Source organism: Mastigoproctus giganteus, chromosome 7 (genome assembly GCF_048544385.1).
Source record: "Mastigoproctus giganteus isolate SK-2022 chromosome 7, ASM4854438v1, whole genome shotgun sequence".
In the NCBI taxonomy this organism is placed as follows: Eukaryota; Metazoa; Arthropoda; class Arachnida; order Uropygi; family Thelyphonidae; genus Mastigoproctus; species Mastigoproctus giganteus.
In genome coordinates, this window is record NC_143581.1 from 105,990,406 (window position 1) to 106,011,008 (window position 20,603).

The 20,603-nt window shown below is 37.3% G+C and overlaps 1 protein-coding gene across 1 annotated transcript in view; it reads right to left on the bottom strand.

The window, feature by feature from the left end:
* Positions 1-20,603, bottom strand: part of LOC150083126 (ankyrin repeat and fibronectin type-III domain-containing protein 1-like) — a 558,629-nt gene that overhangs the window by 325,051 nt on the left and 212,975 nt on the right. The window contains exons 11-12 of the mRNA XM_090378398.1: positions 19,340-19,443; positions 3,816-3,946 (exon numbers count right to left, since the gene is read on the bottom strand). Coding sequence (XP_090234524.1) covers positions 3,816-3,946; positions 19,340-19,443 — 235 coding nt within the window. The remainder of the gene's footprint in view (positions 1-3,815; positions 3,947-19,339; positions 19,444-20,603) is intronic.

Here is a 20,603-nt window from a genome sequence, read left to right on the forward strand (position 1 = left end):
ATATATTATTATCAACAGTATTTCCCTTTCACATAAAAGGGTCTTACTTTTTTTTTTTTTTTTTTTTGGACAGCGTTACTGAATTTAAAAAATGTTGCAAACTCCTCAATAATTAAAAATAAACGATAGCTATAACTATTATGCAAAAAAACATTAACGTTTAGTTTGTAAAAGTTAAAATACTGAATAAACTGTGCTGAATTGGGTCTAAACATGATTTTAATAAAATAATTATAAGTGCAGATAAAAACATGGTAATGGTATTATTCGTCAGTAATTCGCCTATACCATTTTAACCAATTTAATCTCACATGTCTACACTTTATTTATTTATTTTACAAAGTTCAGTTGCGCACGTGAAAATGCTTATACTCCAGGACGGCCACATAGGGTCAGGACGTTTATAATATGAAGAGAACAGAACAGTACCTTGTTTTGCGGTCATGTGGGCGTAAACCACGTTAATTTCAAATGCGTGTACTACTGGATCCTCGCATTGGACTACGGCAGCCTTCTCCACTAACCAGAAAGTACGATGTTAAGATGCCGAATGGATCGGGATATTAAATATATGACTTACCTGCATACATAAATAAGAAATTTTGCTCAAATATTTGAATATGCAGTATATATACAGCTTAAAAATCGATTTGGAATTCAATGTATCTGACGATATATACAACTGTATTTGTATATTTGTATTTTTTTAAGTTGTATACACACGCGACTTAAAAATCGGTTTGGAATTCGATAATGGACGAAAACAATGAAAGACCTTTGCGCTTATTTCTTAGAACATAAACAACTAAGTAAAGCTTGGGGTATAAATTGTGCGCTCGTTATTTATTTATTATCATTTTTTTTAATTTAGCGATTAAGATTAACCAAATTAACTACTTTTCTCGATTTGGGAGAGTTTGCCAATTTGAACATTACATATATCAGCTGTTAGGTGTTGATGGTTTTACAATAATTTCCACACAGCCGTAATTCATTGTTTATAAAGATTTTAGTGGGCGTTGGAAGGGTTTTGTATGAGATTTGATGAGTCTGCTTCTCTTCATTTGCATACTTTCAACTAATGTGACCCTGGAGATTTTTTTTAAATTAATTCTTCTAAACAGCAATGCTCTAATATATGACGAACTATTTTCATTTTGAGAAGCTTTGCTCCATTAACAGAAACACAAATTTTCGTTTATAGACACTGATTCTAAGAACTATAAGAGGAAGTTAGAGGGAGCCTGGGGCAGGTTATTAAAGGCAATATGAAAGTTAACTGCGATCACGCGTCCTTGAAGAGGTATTTCACTTTTTAACCTCAGTAGACTTCGTTAAATTGAAAAAGCCACGTCATCGGGAGCAAGGTTTTTTAACGTCAATAAATTCAGAAACTTTGCCAAGGTCCTGAATCAGAGTTCACTAACGGCAAACATCAGATCAAAACAAAACCCTCAAAGGAACTGCCACCCAAAAACGGAGTTTTAATACTAATAAATAGAGATGCGACAAAAGTCTTGCACGTCTTGCTTTGCATGAATTATGGACGCTCTCGCATGTCGTGAACAAGCCAGAAGTGACTTCCACTCTCCAGGATGAGAATTACAGCTATACAGCCAGATTACACAGGGCGTGAACTACGATCTTGAATTCATGAATGCGACAGGTCACCAATAATAGTTTGCTTAGAATGAGAAAGTGTTTACACGCGAGAGTGTATCTCTACTTCACGAAAACAAAGTATAGTAAGGAGAGCTGAAATGAGGTTATGTCACTACAGAGATATACAGTTCGTAAAAATTCTGCATCCATTTCATTAATTGTTCCAAATCCTTGAATATTTAACTGTTTAGCAGCCATTATCAAATTAGTGATTAATTTTTAAATTGCGACTGTTTTTGTTAGAGCTCCTCAAGGAACATTCAAATGAGCGGAGACTGCGTGATTAACAAGCATTTGGCGAGGATGCAATACTTAATAATAAAATTTTGTTGCCGAAATCTGAACAGTTTACAACAGAAAATAGTGAAAATATTGTTCTCAACCCGGGAAAATTGATACATTTTTATAGTTCATTGATGAAATTTTCAGATGCGAATTTTCAGATGAACACCTTAAATCACATTGCAGTAATTTGCAAACAAAATTAACAGATGAGTCTTCGCATGAAGTGATGTAAATGGCGACGAACTTTTGGAATATCTGAATTCATTAAAAACATTAAACATTACCCATTCTGGTTCAAAAAAGATGTTAAAACATCATTTGAACATAATGTGAACATAACAGTGCAGTTGGGGCAGTCCTTCTCCTGGACTGCCCCAACTGCACTAGCACTCTTCTTTCTCCTTTTCGCCTGGGGGGATGCCTACACTCTGCCATCCCCCACCGCCCTCCACTTTCCTGTCTTCTCTGCTCTTTCCTTGACTCCTCCCCATTCTCGCTCCTGCAAGAGTGTGGACGACCCGTCAGATGTTTTTCGACTGCCTGGCCCGGCTCCTCGTGCCAGTGGACGCATGCTGGGAGGCTCCTTCCTGGTGATCGAGCCTCCCAGTAACGAAGAGGCCTACTCACACAACCCACATTGACTGGGTTTGCAATGTTTTGCAGCATCACAGAGTACTTAACGCGGATTTGTGGGAACCACAGGAACCGTATAACAATAACACTGCGTCCACTATAATGTGAACATCATTTTTAAAAAATGAAATACCAAATATTGCAAATAAAGAAAGAAAATTAACATGCAAAATTATTAGCCTAGTGGTCAGACGCGCGGGTGCATGAGTACACGTGCCTTGAGTGACAGGGGTTCAAGCCAGTGACTGCTGAATACGGTGCTGTTTCTTGTATTCTGTCTATCTTGTGAACTCCTCTGACCGTTTGGTCGTCCTGGAGTACAAACAGAAAATTTATTTTATTATTATACTTTGCATTTTTCATCCTTTTATTTTGTAACTTTCATCCCATAGAAAAAGCAAAAGATTTTACGCTTTTTCTATATAATATTTTTTAGTATTTTACTGCGTGTTTCATTTACTTTTGAACGCATAAAAAATGGTAAGTTTTGCTTTTTATTTATCATTGGAAAGGGCGCATATTTAAATTTAAACGAGCCATATAACTATAGGCCCGGGGGTACTCACTTCAATGACTAACCATCCCCCCCCCCAACTCGTTCCTGGGTACTAACCACATTTTGAAATTAAAAGATACCTCACTCCTAGAGAGGCGGTTCGTGATTGAAATTATAAAACGCGGTTTGATATAGCAGAAGCAGTCGTCTGGTTTCGTGGAAGTGGCGTTCATAATCGTATTCCATGGATTGTCTGTTTACATAGGCAGTAAGCTACGATTTCGTGAGTCACGATCGTGGTTTACGCTCCGTGTAAACCCAGCTTAAGTGGGTACGCAGGCGCGTGAGCATATCCTTGTTCAACACTACACTTAGAAAAGGAGTTCAAAAACCCATTGAATATGCATCGCTTATTATTAAGGTCCTATTCTGTTGAAACACCTGCACGGACACCTGTCAGTGAACAAAGAATAGAAGAAAACGTTTTCTTACCTTTCGCCCCATGTCCCTATCGTACAGTCTCCGCACATCGCACTGTGTGCCGACGTCCGATTGCAGGTAGTTCACCTCGCCCAGCTTACCCACACCGTTCTGCCCGCCACTAAACATTTCCGCGAAACTGGGTCATGCTGTGACCGGAAGGCTGTAGGGTGGTCCGCAGCGACTCGAGGTGTTTGCAAGCGTCTACCAGAGTTGAAGCTACTAACCAGTTTACTATAAGAAAATAAATAAAACTGACCTTGAGAAGGGCAGTAGAGAGACTACCGTTGGTGGCAGCACTGAGCACACAGGTCGTCAGGTCCTCCACGCACCTCCCAGCTTCCTTCATGAGACTGTTCAGGTGGGTTGCTCGGCTATCCTGGCTCGTGACTGGGGAGGAGATATAAAAAAGTTCAATGACCTAAGTGATACTCCTACGTCTAGAGAAGAACAACTTAAGTAGACGGCACTACACCAGCAAAACATATAACAATAATATTGCTTTACAGATGGACGCCGAACATTTGTTTTGGAAGACACAGTGGCGTCATCTAGCGCAAGAATCTTAAACTAAAATGTTAATTGGCAATCACGGAACTAATTATATGAATTTTCAGAGAAATGTTAGTGGTGAAACCACTAACAGTTCTCAGAGTGGTGTAAGTCAAATTTACACTCATCCGAGTATTTTAGTACACCACAGAAAATTCAAGAAACAAGGTGAAATCTTAGTAACTGTTATTGTTACAGCGAAAGAGTTAAACTATCATGGAAGATTACTAAGATTACAAAAAATAGAAAAAAATGTATGTTTTAAATGGCAAAAATGGCTTACCCCACTATTATATTCAAGGCTAATAAAAATAAAATAAGAAAATATAATACTTTAAATTAATTTTAGTATGAAATAAAAAGATAAGCAAATAAATTAGAAAAATACTCGAACTTTCAATAGTGAAAAAATATTTTGAATAAAACAGAAAGGAAAACGGCATGATTAAATTCTGGCCGATTCCTTTTAAATCTATTCTTCTTCATGTAAGTCTAATGGTATCTCATCTTCTTAGTTCCAGCAAACAGTAAGAATAAACAGCAAGTGTTCTATCACATTCCTTTTCTTCAAATTCTTGACATAATTTCGTATGCGATAATTGACACCAATTTTAATTATTTTTTAAACTCAAAAGCTAACCAAATTTTGCGTTTGATTAAAATTTGGAAAATCCACAAAATCTTAAAGTATTTCTTTGTACAGAATTTCAAAAGGGAGAAGTACATTTTTAACAGTTGCGACCACGGATCCCTACATGTCCGCTACAGCAGGGGAAGACCCCATTCCTACTGGTTTGTTACTGTTGTTAAAGATCACGTGGGAGAGAGAGGTAACCTGACGAGGGTGGGGAGAATTTATAGTTTCCCCATTGATTTTTAATCAGCTGACTGGCGAATTTTCCAGTTTTTTTTTTTTTTTTCCCTTGACTAGTGATATCCTTTTCTACGGGCGTTGTAGAAAAATACTCTTCACAATGTATCTTACAAATAATAAACTTTTCTTGTTACGAAATGATGTGCCAATGTTTTCTATTTTAATATTTTTCGTTCATAAATGTCATCATATGATATAATATAAATATAATTTATATAATATAATATTATGAATATTAAGAACCTCGAGGTTATCTAAAAAAGATTCCTTTATTTAGTAATATTTTAAATAACAGTATAAGTTGGTTTTACTAAATTTAAAGTTTTAAAATTACGCGTGCAAAATAACACTACCCGACAATTTTTTTTTTTTTTTTTTTTGTCATACCTCTGGAACGAAAATTTGGTTATTCTGAACAAAATTAATGTCCTGGTTATGAAAATATCAATCTTTTACTTCTGTCACGCCTACATCAAAAGATATAAGCATTTTTCAAATTCCTTGTTTTTAAACAATACATGGTTATAATTATTACACACAATATATGTTATTTAGACATGTTTCCCACTCAATAATTTCCTTTTATACTCCAGATTGCTTGCCCGTTTAAGGAACCAACAGTAATCTCCCATCATGGCAGAGTCCCAGCGACCTTGGTATCGTTTTTCCATTGTAGATACGTCCTGGTGGAAGCGCTCTCCTTATTCATCACTGACATCTGCTAAGTTTTCAGGAAAAAATTCCGGTTGGGAATGAAGGAAATGCATTTTCAATGACATTCAGCACCCCATGTTCTTGTAATATTTCAGCAAGTTTGTCACCTGTTGCTCATAGTTCTCTTCTTTTCTCTTTCCACGGAATCCGTGTACCACAGCCTTGAAAGATTTCCGCGTAGCCAGTTCAAAATCATTCAGGTTTCTTTGAAATTCTTCATCTTTTAGGAGCTTTCTTATTTGAGGACCTATGAAAATTCCTTCCTTCAGCTTTGCATGAGATAAATTTGGAAACATTTTCAGTAAATATGTGAATCCTCTTCTTTCTTTATCCAGTGCCTAAGTGAAATTCTTAATCAGTCCAAGCTTGATGTGTAAAGGGGGAAGAAAAACCTTTTGTGGATCAACCAATGGAACATACTTTACATTATTTTTGCCGGGAATATATTCATCTCTCTTTCTTGTCCCAGTTGTACGACGTAGTGTTTGGCTGTTGCACGACTATCTCACAAACACAGGAAACAACAGTAATTAGTGAAACCACCTTGCAACCCAACAAGCAGTCCAGTCACTTTGAGATCACCACAAATATTTCAACCATAGTCATTGTAACGTAGAGCAGCAAGAATTTGGGGACATACTATCGTAAGTTTCTTTCAGGCCAACAGCATGAACAAGAGGAATTAATGGTAAAGTATTTCCATTATGAAGCAATACTGCTTTCAAACTTGGCTTTGACGCATCAATGAACAAGCGCCATTCAGAAGTATTGTAGCCGACCGGGCTAGCCGAGTGGGTAAAGTACCTGCCCGGCAACCCAAGGTCGCGGGTTCGATTCCCGCCTCGGGCTTGGATCAAAGTACTGCAAAAACCTTGGGAGGTGCAATATGGCCATAGAAGCCGATGCGCCAACAACTACCAAATCAAAAAAAAAAAAAAAAAAAAAAAAAAGAAGTATTGTGATCAATGTTCAGTTCGTGCATAAGACCAACGACGTCTTTGCAGACACATGTTGTTTTCCATTGCAAAATATCTTAAAAATCTTAAAATTCTTCATTTCGCTTACGGTATATTGTAATGTTTGTACCTTCGGCGAGTAAATTTCTAGGTGGTAGATGACTTTCATCAACCGGTGAAATACCACCACTTTGCTTATTGGAGGCTTGAAGTGGTAAAACCCATGTTTAGTCTCTAGAGCAAAGTTTCCGGCATCCCCCTCCCCCCCATACTTCTCCTTTAACCCATGCACGGTACTAAGTACTATAGGTTTTGATACCTTTCGTGTTTGGGGTTTTCATAAAAAAAAAAAAAAAATTCCACTGTTGCAGTCTGGATCCGAGTAATTCGGCCTTCTCTTTGGGTAAGCCCAAGTCTCTGATCAAGTCGCTTAATTCTTCTTGTTCAATGTAGTGTGGGGCCTTTTCTTTTTCTGGCTCGTAGTCCAAATCATGTGAAGTACATGGTTCTGCGACATCTGGTAATACGATTTCTTCTGTACCTTCATCACTACTTCCAATACCCTAAGATTTTGATAGCACAGGTACTGGCAGTTCTTTACCGTGTGGCATCCCCACACCGGGTGGAAAAGGCCCGGGTTCGAATCCCGTCGATGACGCGAGGAATTTTAATGGGCTTTTTTCACTCGGTGGCTGAGTTAGTCGGTCTCAGGTGTAGATAGCAAGGTTTTTTCCCCAGAAACTGGGATTTTTCGTCCAGCAAAACAGACAAATCGACCATGGAACACACACAATTAACATAAGACACACAGGACGGCAGATGAATTTAATTATTCGGGTGGCCTAAATATAATAGTTTGGGTTTTTTTTTACCGTGTGGCACTGGCCTAATTGTTGATAGGATATTTGATGCAGTGCTTCCTCTTTTTGGAAACACCTTTTATTTTTGTCATGCAGAAATAGCAGTCGTCGAAATGATTCATGGGCTCGCGCCACACCATAAGTTCGTTGTACAAGTAATACAACAGATATGTGGAGCCCAATTTTTTTCTTGTTCACCGATCTTGCAGCCGAAGTACAATGAATATGCAAATTTTGTGACATTTTATATTTTCTTCCTATGAGTTTTTGGGGTTAAGTGTCATAGCAGAAGTAGTTGTCTGGGTGATTGACGCAAGTTCTGTGCTTTGTCTTCTCCATTTTAACAATGCATTAATCTAAAAACAATAAAAGCAATTGGTACATCTGAACTCAAGGTAAATTCTTGTAGCGTAGTTTACCGTACACTATATATTGAACAGTTGGTTTCATGGTGTAATAAAATTAATAAAAATACTGACTTGTCTGGAAAAGTGCATCAAAGTCAAAATATACTATATTGCAAGAACAGTAATGATGTACTTGCTTAACTTTTAGCCCAATAAACAAAATCAACCAAAAGTTAATAAGTTTAAAAATTGTATTTCAAACAGTAATGATATCTTTGTACAGAATCCACTTATCTGTCTATATCTTATAATTGAGACGTTTTAGGAAACGTGAGACGTGATAGGAAATTTTTATGAGCGATTTTAAATTCTATACATAAAACTTGACTAGAAACAACCACTGATTTGCTGGAGGTAAAAATCGTGTTGGGTAGTGTAACTAGTGTAATGTGTAAAGGCAATTTCCTCAATCAGAAAAATTACCGCTTTCACGGTGTAAACATAATCTTACACAACTCTTTTTGAAGAGTTTCTAATTTTCACCCAGTATGATAATGACCGTTTCTCATTTCTCTGTGATCACTCGTAGAACTAATGACTTAATTCGTTCGTAAAATAAAAGGAAGCAAGGTTAAGGAACATGCACGTAGGTATCATTTTTTTTAACTGATGATTTACACTGTTATGATTCTTACTGGCTGAAATGTAGAAAAACTGATGACTAAAGTTCTGCCAAAATATTTTCATATCAAAGATTTAGTACAAAATCGTTAATACTTCAGCAATACAATAAAACTTGTTTTGCTCATTCAACCGAAGTTGTCTAAAGCAGCTTCAAATATACACCGCTCAACAAAATTGATAGAAGAAAATGTTTTTCGTGAATATTTTATGTGAACAGTGTCACTGAAGGCGAATATTTGATATAATAGGCATCCCGGCATACAAATTCCGAGTATCCAATAAAAATCGATCTACAACCTTTCAGAGCCGCACATTATGCAAATTATTCATGCCTATAGAAACACGGGTTGCGACCACATCACTTCATTTCCGTTTATTGGCTTGCTCAGTGAAACAGTCACGTCTCCAGTACCCAGGATAGCACGTCATCGTCGATCGGACGATTCTTTGAGATGGTGGGCTGTTGGACGACTTGAAGCCGGGCAGTCACAGGCGAAGATGGCACATTGGCTTAACGTGTCACGCAGTGTCGTCTCAGTTCTTGTCTACTGAAACTGCTTCCATAGAAGCAGTTTCAGGAGACAAGAACCATTACAAGAAAAGCTGGCCATGGTTGCCCGAGGTCTACGTCAACCAGAACAAGACCGCTATCTGGCTCTAACAGCAAGACGAAACCTTACGATGCCCTGGCATCAACTGTCTCTTGAGGTTGTTGCGGTCACAGGTGAAAACATTTCCAACCGGACTGTGCTAAGAAGACTCAATTCAAATAAACTATTTTGCAAGGAAGCCAGTGGTTTGCATTCCATTAACCCCATGGACGATCGGTTGTTTCATCGCTCATGCCCGGTATCTTGTTCAAAAAAATTAAAATACTGACTGGAAAGATCATGAGACTCTCCAATAATGTATGGGGTATAAAACCTGTCACTTTAAAGTTGTATTGCAAATGTGTCTTCTTACCCATTATTTGCTATGCTGCTGGCACTTGGGGCTTCCAGATAAATAATAACTCAGTTAGAAAATTTATTACTCAGGCTCAGCGCTTTTTTTATTCTGGTCATAACTAGGAACTGCGTCTACGGTAGCTCTACAGGTACTGAATGGTAGGCTTCCTATTCAGTATGTTTCATTTCGTGTGTCATTTATCATTATTTACAGTTTTTTCGTAGGAAGGCTATTCCTGCAAGGTTAGAAGAGTATGCTATAGATTTGGATATGCCTGTCAAGGAAGGTAGTGAAAGAATTAGGAGAGAACTTATAAACAGTTGGCAGTCTTCATGGACGGCTGCTGATTTAGGTAGAGCTACATTCAATTTTTTTTTTCCAAATGTGTCAGAGTTTCCTACGCAAAAGGTGTCCTGGTTTTGTCCAGGCCTAAATTTATCATTTCTACTTTTAGGGCATGAAAATCTGAACTCCAAGCTGTTTGCTTTGGCTGCCTCGCCACTTTTTATGTGTGGTGTCCCAGAAACAATAGAACACTTAGTTTTTAATTGTAACTTATACGTAGATCTAAGACAGGAATTACAAGTCCTGACTGATGTTTACCTGGAGGATGAATTACCTCGTTTGGTGGAGACAAAGGAAAATTATATGGTTTTCTCTAGTTTTGTAGATAACGTGTTTAAAAGACGTAAAAGACTTTTGGGTAGAAATCACTAGAGTTTATTAATTTAGTGTGGTTTTGGTTTTCACCTTGTTCTGGAATGGGTACGAATTTTCTTTTTCTAACTGATCTTTTGAAGCTCTGTTCCTTGTTGAACAGGCTTGAATTAGATTATTTTACTTAGGATTAAAGATGGACATAACGAACTGATAGTTTTGTTAATGGTTTTGATTTCTTTGAAGACAAAGTATAAGTGAACATATTTGGGTTGCCTTGATATAGGTCAACCGAAAGAACTGATTAGAACTGCGAAATATTGAAATGATTGTCTTAATTCCACACATACAATTTGTGGGTACTTGAAGTTCTTGAAAGACTGACTATATACATGTAATAACACAGCTGTCGGGTTGCCTATAGGAAGTTACCATATAAGCGAAGAGGTAATTTTGTATGGTAATTTGTGAATGAAGTTAGTACAATTATGATGCTGTTGTGTCAAGGAGTTTAAAACTCCTTTAATTTAATAAAATTAAATTAACTTTAATGCATAGTTTATTTTTAGTTTTTGATTTATCTTATATTTATTTCTTTCAGTTGCACAGTAAAATGAGCAGTGCAAGTAAAAAAGTTCGTCAGTATTCAGAGGAATACTTAAAATTTGGTTTCATACCCGCTGTCCACGATCAAAGTCACCTTTTTGTCTTTTATGCCAACAATGCTTGACCAACGAATCAATGAAGCGAGGTCGTCTTGAGGCGCATTTGAAGGCGAAACATAATGCTCATGTAAATTCAGATTTAAATTACTTTCAAACTTTAAAGAAGAATTTTGAAAAAAGAGCAACATTAAAGTCTCTGTTTATTGCTCATACTGCAACTGTCAATCGTACTCTTGAGGCTAGTTATGAAATTTCTTTACTCGTTGCTAAATCTGGGAAAAATCATACTAGAGGAGAGAATTTAATCAAACCATCAATATCAGCATTTCTTAAAACAGTTCTGGAAAAAGATGACGAAGACGTGAAAGCTATGCCACTCAATAACAATACTGTTAGCAGAAGAATAGATGAAATTAGTGAAGATATTGAAATACAACTTGTTGGAAAGCTGAAAACAAGAAAATTCTCAGTTCAAATGGATGAATCAACTTTGAGAGACAGTGAAGCCGTATTGATAACTTATGTAAGATATATTGATAAAGGTAATTTTGCTGAAGAAATGTTATTCTGTAAATCATTAGAGAGCACCACTACCTCCAAAGATATATATAATAAGCTAAAAAATTACTTAGATGACAATAATATACCAATGAAAAATATAACATCTTGCGCTTCAGATGGTGCTCCTAATATGATGGGCAAGAAAAATGGCTGCTTAAAATTGATGAAAGATGAGAATCCAGAAATGCTTCTTGTGCATTGTGTTATTCATAGGGAAAACTTGGTAGCTAAAAATATTTCGCCTATTCTTAATGAAGTACTAAAATCAGTTATAAAGTGTGTCAATGCTATTAAAGCTAATGCAAAATGTGAGCGTCTCTTCAAGCTTTTTTGTGAAGAACAAAATGCAGACCATGTGAGACTTTTACTTCACACTGAAGTAATGTGGCTCTCGAAAGGGAACTGCTTGAAAATATTTACGACCTATTTGATACTATTAGTGACTTTTTAAGTGACAAACCTGAAATGAAGCATCTGTTAACGGTCGATGGTAAAGCATTTGTGAGTTATTTAGTCGATATCTTTGAAAAACTCAATATATTAAATAAACAACTTCAAGGAACAAATAAAGCTCTCGTCGATGCAAAAGCGAAGATATTTGGTTTCATTACATTTATTGAATTATGTCAAAAATATATTTGTAACAAAAATTTTGAACAGTTTCGTTGGCTGCAAAAATGTGAAGTGACTGATACTTGTTATTGTCGATCATCTGAAAATTCTGTCCGCTGATTTAAAACAAATTGATTTTCCAACCTGGATGATGCAACCAATGTTAGTGGATTTGTCTGATGTATCAATGCAGTACCAAGAAGAACTCTCAGAAATGCAAAATGATGAGTCAGTTAAAACTTTATTCAATATAAAAGGAGCGATGGCATGGCTTTGTGATGAAACAGAAATTAAATACCCAAATTCAACCAACTTTGCAAGAGAGCTATTGTTACCGTTTCCATCTTCATATTTAGCTGAATGTGGATTTAGTGCCATAAATGATTTGTTACTAAAGAAAAGAAATCGACTGGATATCACAAAACGGGGAGACTTGAGACTGAAGCTGACTAAATTGGAGCCCAATATAAAATCTCTCTGCGACAAGCATCAAGCACAAGGGTCTCACTAAATTTAGTGCACTCATCTAGAAGTGACTTCACATGGAATGTTGAAATTATTAAACAATTAAATAATAATTACTAAAAATTAAAATATTATAGAAAAATCTTTCATATAAATTATTTTGTACTTGAATTTTAGTCGTCTATTATATGTTTTGAAAATTTACTTACTGTTTTTTTCTTAATAATTTCATAATGATTTCTTCCTAAAACCTAAGTCTTGTGTCCTGAACAAGTTGTAATTAGGCTTCATTTAGGGAATAATTCAATTTTTGAATATAAAAAATATGTATATGTTACATAGGGGGCATCAGAATTTTAGAAAGACTTAGGTGGGGCATGGTAAAAAAAGAAAGGTTGGGCAACACCGATCTAGACCAAGGTTACATGTTGGTTCTATATCCAAATGCAATAGTATAATTTTATTGTATATAGTTATTCTTGAATTGAGGTTAAGATGTAAATGAGTGCAAAATTTGAAAGATTTGGTATATAGCCATAGGAAAGAATTTTTTTTTTTAAGCTCCCTGATTCAGATGAGCTATTTAACTTTGATGTTTAACAAATGATGTGATGAAATTGCTGTTTTAGCTCCATATAGTGCTGGCCATTCAAGTGTGGTTCATATCTAGTTGGAAGGATGTTTATTTGGATTTGCTCTTTTCTGACAAGACTTCCCCTTAACAAACTTATGCTGTGACTGAACTATTACTGCAGTTTTGTCTAGATGATCCTGTATCACCTCTTTACCCATGTGACTCCATAATTTTTCCGGGAACAGAAGTTAAACTAAGTGGTCTATAATTCCTCGTGTCACCCTTAGATCTCCCTCTGTGAATTGGGGATACATTTGCACATCTTCAGTCCATGGGGATCTCCTCTGACTCTAAGGATGCTCCCATAATTATGGTTAAGGGTTTTCTTACTTCCCTTGCTGTCTCCTTCAATATAACTGGATAGATTCCATCTGCCCCAGGTGCCTTTTTTATGTTTAACTTCAACAATTCTTAAGTTCTGCAAATTGCAGTGGCTGGAGACTAGGCACCTGCGCGGTGATCTGATTGAGGTGTATAAGGCCTTGAATTCTGATGGGATCCTTCCACTTGTTCAGATTACGAACCTAAGGGGGGCATAAATTCAAATTAAGAAAAGACAGATGTAGAATAGATGTGCGGAAATTTGCCTTTAGCCAGCGGGTGGTTAATTGCTGGAACAAACTTCCATCTGTCGTTGTGGAAGTTGATAGGTTAAATAAATTTAAGGAGGAACTGGACAGGCATTTGGAGGGAATGGTGTGATTTTTTTTTTTTTTTTTTGGCTGATGCTGCATAAGCTCATACACTTGCTTTCTTGCATTACATGCCACTACTACTACTACCACCACTACTTTCTCCTCCACTTTGCTCTGAGTTATTAAAAAATCACTTAGCTCCCTGTTAGAGTTTAATAAACTTCTGGTATTCCTCTCCTTAAATAGCTCCTCATGTGTGAATGTAGATGAAAATTACTCATTTAGTTTATCAGCTACTTGAGCAGGATCATCAATAGTCGAACGCCTTACGTAGTTACATCTATATTAAGTGGACCAATCTGATTCATCCCCTTCCTTCTAGAGTTTACATAAGTAAAGAACTATTTGTTGTTTTTCTTTGTATATTTTACCAAAAATTCTCGTCACTTGATTACAGACTAATTTAAATTTTTAAAAAATTTTAAAAATTTTTTCTGTTTATACTCCGGCACGACAACCAAGTCAGTAGAGTTTACAATAAATCGTCAATACAAATATTTATCGTACTTAGTAGTCACGGGTTTGAAACCCGGTCCACTCAAGGAACGCGTGCTATGCACCTCGCTCGTGAACACTCGGTTACGTCAGGCCTCTTGCTTATATCCCGTGGGCTTCAGGGTCGCCTGATAATTTATATGCATCCTATGCATTTTTATTCTCTGCCACGAGCCTCATTAATTCATCTGACATCCATTTAGGCCTGAACCTTGAACAGTATTTCTTAGTTTGTATGAAAACTTAGTGGCCTCCAAGATTAAGTCCCTGAAACTTCCCATTTAGAATTCACCGTTGGTAACATAACCAGTTGATCCCACTGTACAGAATTTAAAAACTGTCTGTCACCTTTACGAAATCAAAAACCCTGCTACTTACGCCTTACGTAGTTACATCTTTGAGTAAATCCCACGTCAGCACACTGTGATCACTGTCACCTAGTGGTTCCTTTATCTGCAGATTCTTATTTTTGATACATGAGGAATCACTAGTGATAATCAGATCAAGAGTATTACTCCTTGCCCCTCGAACATGTTGCTGCAGAAAACAATCCTCCAATAAATCCACAAAAGTCTTGCTAGTCTACGAGTGACCAACCCACAAGTTCCAGTCAATATCTAGAAAGTTAAAATCCCCCATTACAAGACATTCTGATTTACAGGCCCACTATTTCTCTGCACAACTGTTTGTTGTACTCATCAGAATCATTACACACTCCTGCCATCATTTTCCCTTTCCCAGTGTTTATTTTTTATTTTATTTTATTTTTTTTAGTTGTTGGCGCATCGGCTTCTGTGGCCATAATGCAGCTCCCAAAGTTTTTGCATCTTACTCTGATCCAAGCCCGACGCGGGATTCGAACCCGCGATCTTTGGGTTGCCAGGCAGGCACTTTTTTTTTTTTTTTATGAAACCCCCAAACACGAAAGGTATCAAAACCTATAGTACTTAGTACCGTGCATGGGTTGAAGGAGAAGTATGGGGGGAGGGGGGTGCCGGAAACTTTGCTCTAGAGACTAAACATGGGTTTCACCACTTCAAGCCTCCAATAAGCAAAGTGGTGGTATTTCACCTTATCACCTTTTGTGCTTTTAAAAGATGATATCTGCCTTACAATGCTATCAACTATCGCACCTGGCTGACATACCCTGGTCCTATTCCACCTATCCTTTATGCATAATGTATTCCCCGTCTCCCTGACAGTCACCAACAATAACTACTTCCTGTGGTACCAGCGCATTCTGCCTTGGAGATTGCCGCTCTGCTGGCTGATGCACGGGAGTGAGATCTGGAGTGAGATTTGGCAGCTGGGAGCTTGGTGGATCCCTCATATTAATTTCTTCTAGGTCATCCACCCTACACCTCAAACTCTCATAGACGCCCATCAGAACGCTGAGTTGGTGCCTAATTTCTTCAGTCTCTGCACCTAGCACACACAAAAACATCCTTCTTGGCTAGATCATGTCCTGTTCTAGATAGGTCTGCAAACATTTTACATTTCGCACATTTTTTTAGACTGTGATGCGTTGCAGAATGGCCCTTCGGTTCTCTCGCGTACTATTTCCCACAGTTCTACCGCTACTTTGTACTCGCTGCTTTGCTCTCTAGTCTGGGTGATGATTCCGTTTAAGAACAATTTAATTAACAATGAAATTTAATAAGATTAATACGTTTTACTGATTAATTGATAATACTATACTAATCTAACTGATTTCTAATACAGTGCTACGTATTTCGCTATTTAGTTTTACGTAAAACCTTAAGCTATTAAGTATTTTTTTTTTTTTTTTTAATGAAAACCCCAAACATGAGAGGTATTGGAACCTATAGTACTTAGTACCGTGCTTGGGTTGGAGGTTGAGAAGACGAAAGAAGATATTTGTTGACATTGGACTTGAACTTCTGTAGATTGTAATTTTCAGGAAATACGTACGAAGGAAGGTTGTTCCAGAAAATGGCAGTTGAAGGAATAAACGAGGGATGAAAAGTTGGTTCTGTGAGTTAAAAGTTGGACAGTAAATGGATGTTGGCTGGTGGCGGCACGTGTTCGGACTGTTTTGAAAGAGAGAGAGCGGGAATTATAGAAGCCAATTCAGAAGAACAGTGCCCATGGAAGTATCTGTAGAAGAGCCATGCAGCAGAAACAGTACATCTATGAGACAGTGAGTGGAGAGACTCTGTTAGAGATGAATCATTAATTAACTTAACTGCCCTCTTCTGAACGGAATCAAGAAGCCTGAGAGATGTGGGAACAATTTTCCATGGTAGGGAAGATTTGCGATTTGTACAGAGTGAACAGCTGTTTGGAAGAAAAGTAACGGCGAGAGCTAAAGAGAAAACCGAGTTTTTTAGATGCAGAGGAAGCAATATTTGTAGTGTGCTTGTGCCAAGAGAGATTAGAAGTCAGGGTAATCCCCAAAAGAGATATATCATTTTGTCTAGAAATCGGAGTGTCACCAGAGATAAGCATAGGAGCAGAAGAATCCTTTTTGCGAGATATAAGACAAGACTGAGTTTTAGAAGGATTGAAATCAACTGAGTTGTCTTTGCCCCACTGGAGAATTACCTGGAGATCGGTATTTAAGGAATTGGTAGCAGATTTCGAGAAGTTGAAGCTGATTGAGCAGGACAAGGTTTCTTAAAATGGAAAGTGGAATGCAATGTGCTATCATCGGCAAAACTATGGATAGGACTTCCAGTCAATGGAAGAAGTTCATTAATATACAAGAAGAAAAGAGTGGGGGAAAGAACTGAACCTTGGGGGACACCAGCATTAGTGGAGAAATTAGAACACAGAGAGCCATCTACCATCACCCTCAGTGAGCGATCGGAGAGAAAACTGGATAACCAATTACAAAAACCAGTTGGCAAACCATAAGATGGAAGCTTGTTTAGAAGACATTTATGCCAAACACGATCAACAGCCTTTGAGATGTCAAGAGCAACTGCTTGTGATTCACAGAACTTTTCCATCGGCAAAACTATGGATAGGATTTCCAGTCAATGGAAGAAGGTCATTAATATACAAGAGGAAAAGAGTTGTGGAAAGAACTGAACCTTGGGGGTCACTGGCATTAGTGGAGAAATTAGAAGACAGAAAGCCATCTACCATCACCCTCAGTGAGCGATCAGGGAGAAAACTGGATAACCAATTACAAAAAACAGTTGGCAAACCATAAGATGAAAGCCGATTAGAAGACGCTTTATGCCAAACACGATCGAAAGCCTTTGAGATGTCAAGAGCACCTGCTTGTGTTTCGCCGAACTTTTCCATTGAATTAGTCCATAAATGGGTAACATAAGCCAGAATATCACCAGTGGATCGACACTGATGGAATCCACACTGGCGATCGTTGATCAGACGGAAGGTTTCTAGGTAGTTTAAGAGTTGGTGGTTATTTGATTTCTCCATTACTTTAGAAAGAGTAGAAGTAATTGCAATGGAATGATAACTGGATGGGAGGGATTTGTCACCTTTTTAGGAACTGGCTGGATATGAGCAAATTTCCAAGCAGAAGGAAAAACACCTTTGGAATAAGAAAGTGAAAAAAGGCTGCAAAAAACAGGAGTAAGTTTAGGAGCACAGGTTTTGAGAACAATTGGAGAAATACCATCTGGACGTGAAGCTTTCTTAGCATCAAGATTTGTCAAAATCCTTCTGAGATCCTTTTGACGAAAGACCACAGGAGGCATTGAATGAAGCGGAAGCGTGTTGGGAATGCTGGGAGGTGTTTTACCAAGATCATTAATACATGAGTTGGAAGAAAAATGGGATGCTAGCAGGTCGGCTTTATCCTTGGCTGAAGTGATAACAGAACCATCTGGTTTGGACAGAGGTGGGAGCAGAGATGGGCAAAAGTTGCGGCCAATAGCTTTGGCAAGAGACCAGAATGCTCAGCTACCATTAGGGCAAGAAGCAAGTTTTCTACTCTTAGCCTGTTCAAACTCTAGTTTGGACTGATTAATAATTTCTTTAAAATTGTTGCGAGCTTTGGTGTAGGCAGAAAATGAAACTGAAGAATTAGAAACAAACTAGTTACGATATGCAACATTCTTCTCTTGAACAGCCTTAGCACATTTATTGGAAAACCAAGGTTTAGATAAAGGACGAGATTTTAAAGTGGAGTGTGGGATAAATGATTTCATTCCTGCAAGAATAATTTCACTGACACGATCTGAGCAAACGTTGACATCAGAAGTTTTGAAACAGTAATCCGACCAAGGAAAAGAAGAAAAGAAATTTCGCAGGTCATCCCATTTTGCATTCTTGTAATGCCAAACAACACGAGGTAGGGAATAGCCATGAGATAAAGGTTTCATTGGAGAAGAGACAATCACCAAGTTGTGATCTGAAGTGCCTAAAGGACCACTCACTTCGACCGTGTACTTAGAAGGGTTGTTTGTCAGAAAAAGATCAAGCGTGTTGACTGTATGGTTAGGATTGTTCGGTATTCTTGTAGTTAAATGAACAATCTGTGCAAGGTCATTAGTAATTGCAAAAGCCTCGGCATCTCGACCAGCTGGGTCGGTGTGACTAGAAAACGGAAGCCAGCTGGAGCTGTGAACATTAAAATCACCAAGGAAAATTACCTCACTGTTAGGAAAGTTGGACTGAAGAAAGTCAAGTTGCAAAGAGAGGAAGTCAAAGAGCTCCAAGTGATTAATGGAGTTGGGAGAACGGTAGAGACAACAGATGAATTTGACACAATGAGGTAGAGAGATAGTATAAAATTATACTATCTCTCTATAACAAGGTAGGTATAAATTTGTTTCTCTGTATAACATTACCGTTATGCAGAGAACGTAGTTTTCAGTAATGAGGAATTTTCTTCGGCCTGTCAAATATTCCAAAAATTCATGTGGTCCGCTTCTCTAAAAGTGTGGGAACCCCAGCCTTATACGGATTCAACAATTTGTATGGTAATAGAAAGAACTAAAGGAAGATTCCGTAATTCTTTCCATTACCAACTCATTCCATTTAATGCAATCTTATTTAAAATTACTTTTTTCCAAATGGCCAATATATTCCTTAAAAAAAAAAAAAAGGTCGAATAAATTTACTTACATTTCTCGCTCTCTGTTGCTCCATGGGACTGAAGTAGCTTCACCATGGTAACGTTATTTGTCATGGCAGCAATGTCTAACAAACTAAAACCGTCGGCATTCACACTGTAAAATATTTCATTAGTAATTACTGGTTGTTGTAACTATGCAAATAAACATCATAATAAATTGAATTATGAAATACAGTATAAAGTTCATTATTACAAGCTAAGTTGGTTGTAAGTCATGTTGACCGAACAATGTACAATCAACGTGGCCAATGGAATTCATTGTTGATTGTAATGCTGCAGATGGACCAGCATAACAATCAACAATGGGACGTATACTTTGTGGCAGCAAATCCGACGTAGTTCAAATTTAAAAGGTGTAATGCTATTCATACATTTTATCAGAAGCAATGATTTTTTTATTTCATTAGAAAGAATAAACATAAAATATAACACTTCTTAAAAACTGTACAGGATGCACCATAAAGTAATTGAAACCCCATTTAAATGCATTACGTAACTTTAAAAATGCAACTTTAAAAACTATCTGCATGAAAGAATACTATTTCAATATAAATGTACAAATCATGCTAGAATACAGATAAATTTCAATAACGTTAGATGGAAATCAACGTTGTGTAACAAGAAATTGTAAAAGGCACCAGAACAAAAGTTATATTCCGCCAATCAATACAACGATAATTGCAAAGTGGTTATAAAAGTAATATTAATGGTGTTTTTTTAAAGATAATAATATGTAGTAAAAATAATTATGTTTAACTTGTTTATTTTGTTTGCTGAAACCAACGGCGTCTGGTTTTTCTCAAGCACCAATATTTTAGCGACACCTGAAGCTTTTATTGTTTTGCGACATTTATATGCAGTATTACATAGGCGAGTACCAATCTGTGATATATATATAAGAGCCAGGGGCATAGAATCAATATCAGCGTAGACAAGAACACCGAGTAGTGCATTCAACCTTGACCAATCATCATTGAACATGGTATAAATTCCCACTAAGTAACTGGCAGAGTGCTCTAGGAAGCCCTGAACTATGAAATCCCCCAGACTAACCCCAAAAGGAGTAGAATAACTGCTAGCAGTCCACGGACTGCAGGATCAAAACTAGCTGACGAGCTGCTATGCTTGTCAGCTAGTCATCGGGTAGGAATACATCAGCTAGTCAAGCTTGTCATCGGGTAAGAATACATCAGCTAGTCAAGCTTGTCATCGGGTAGGAATACTGCAGGCGGTCGCTGAGCGCGGGATCCTCGG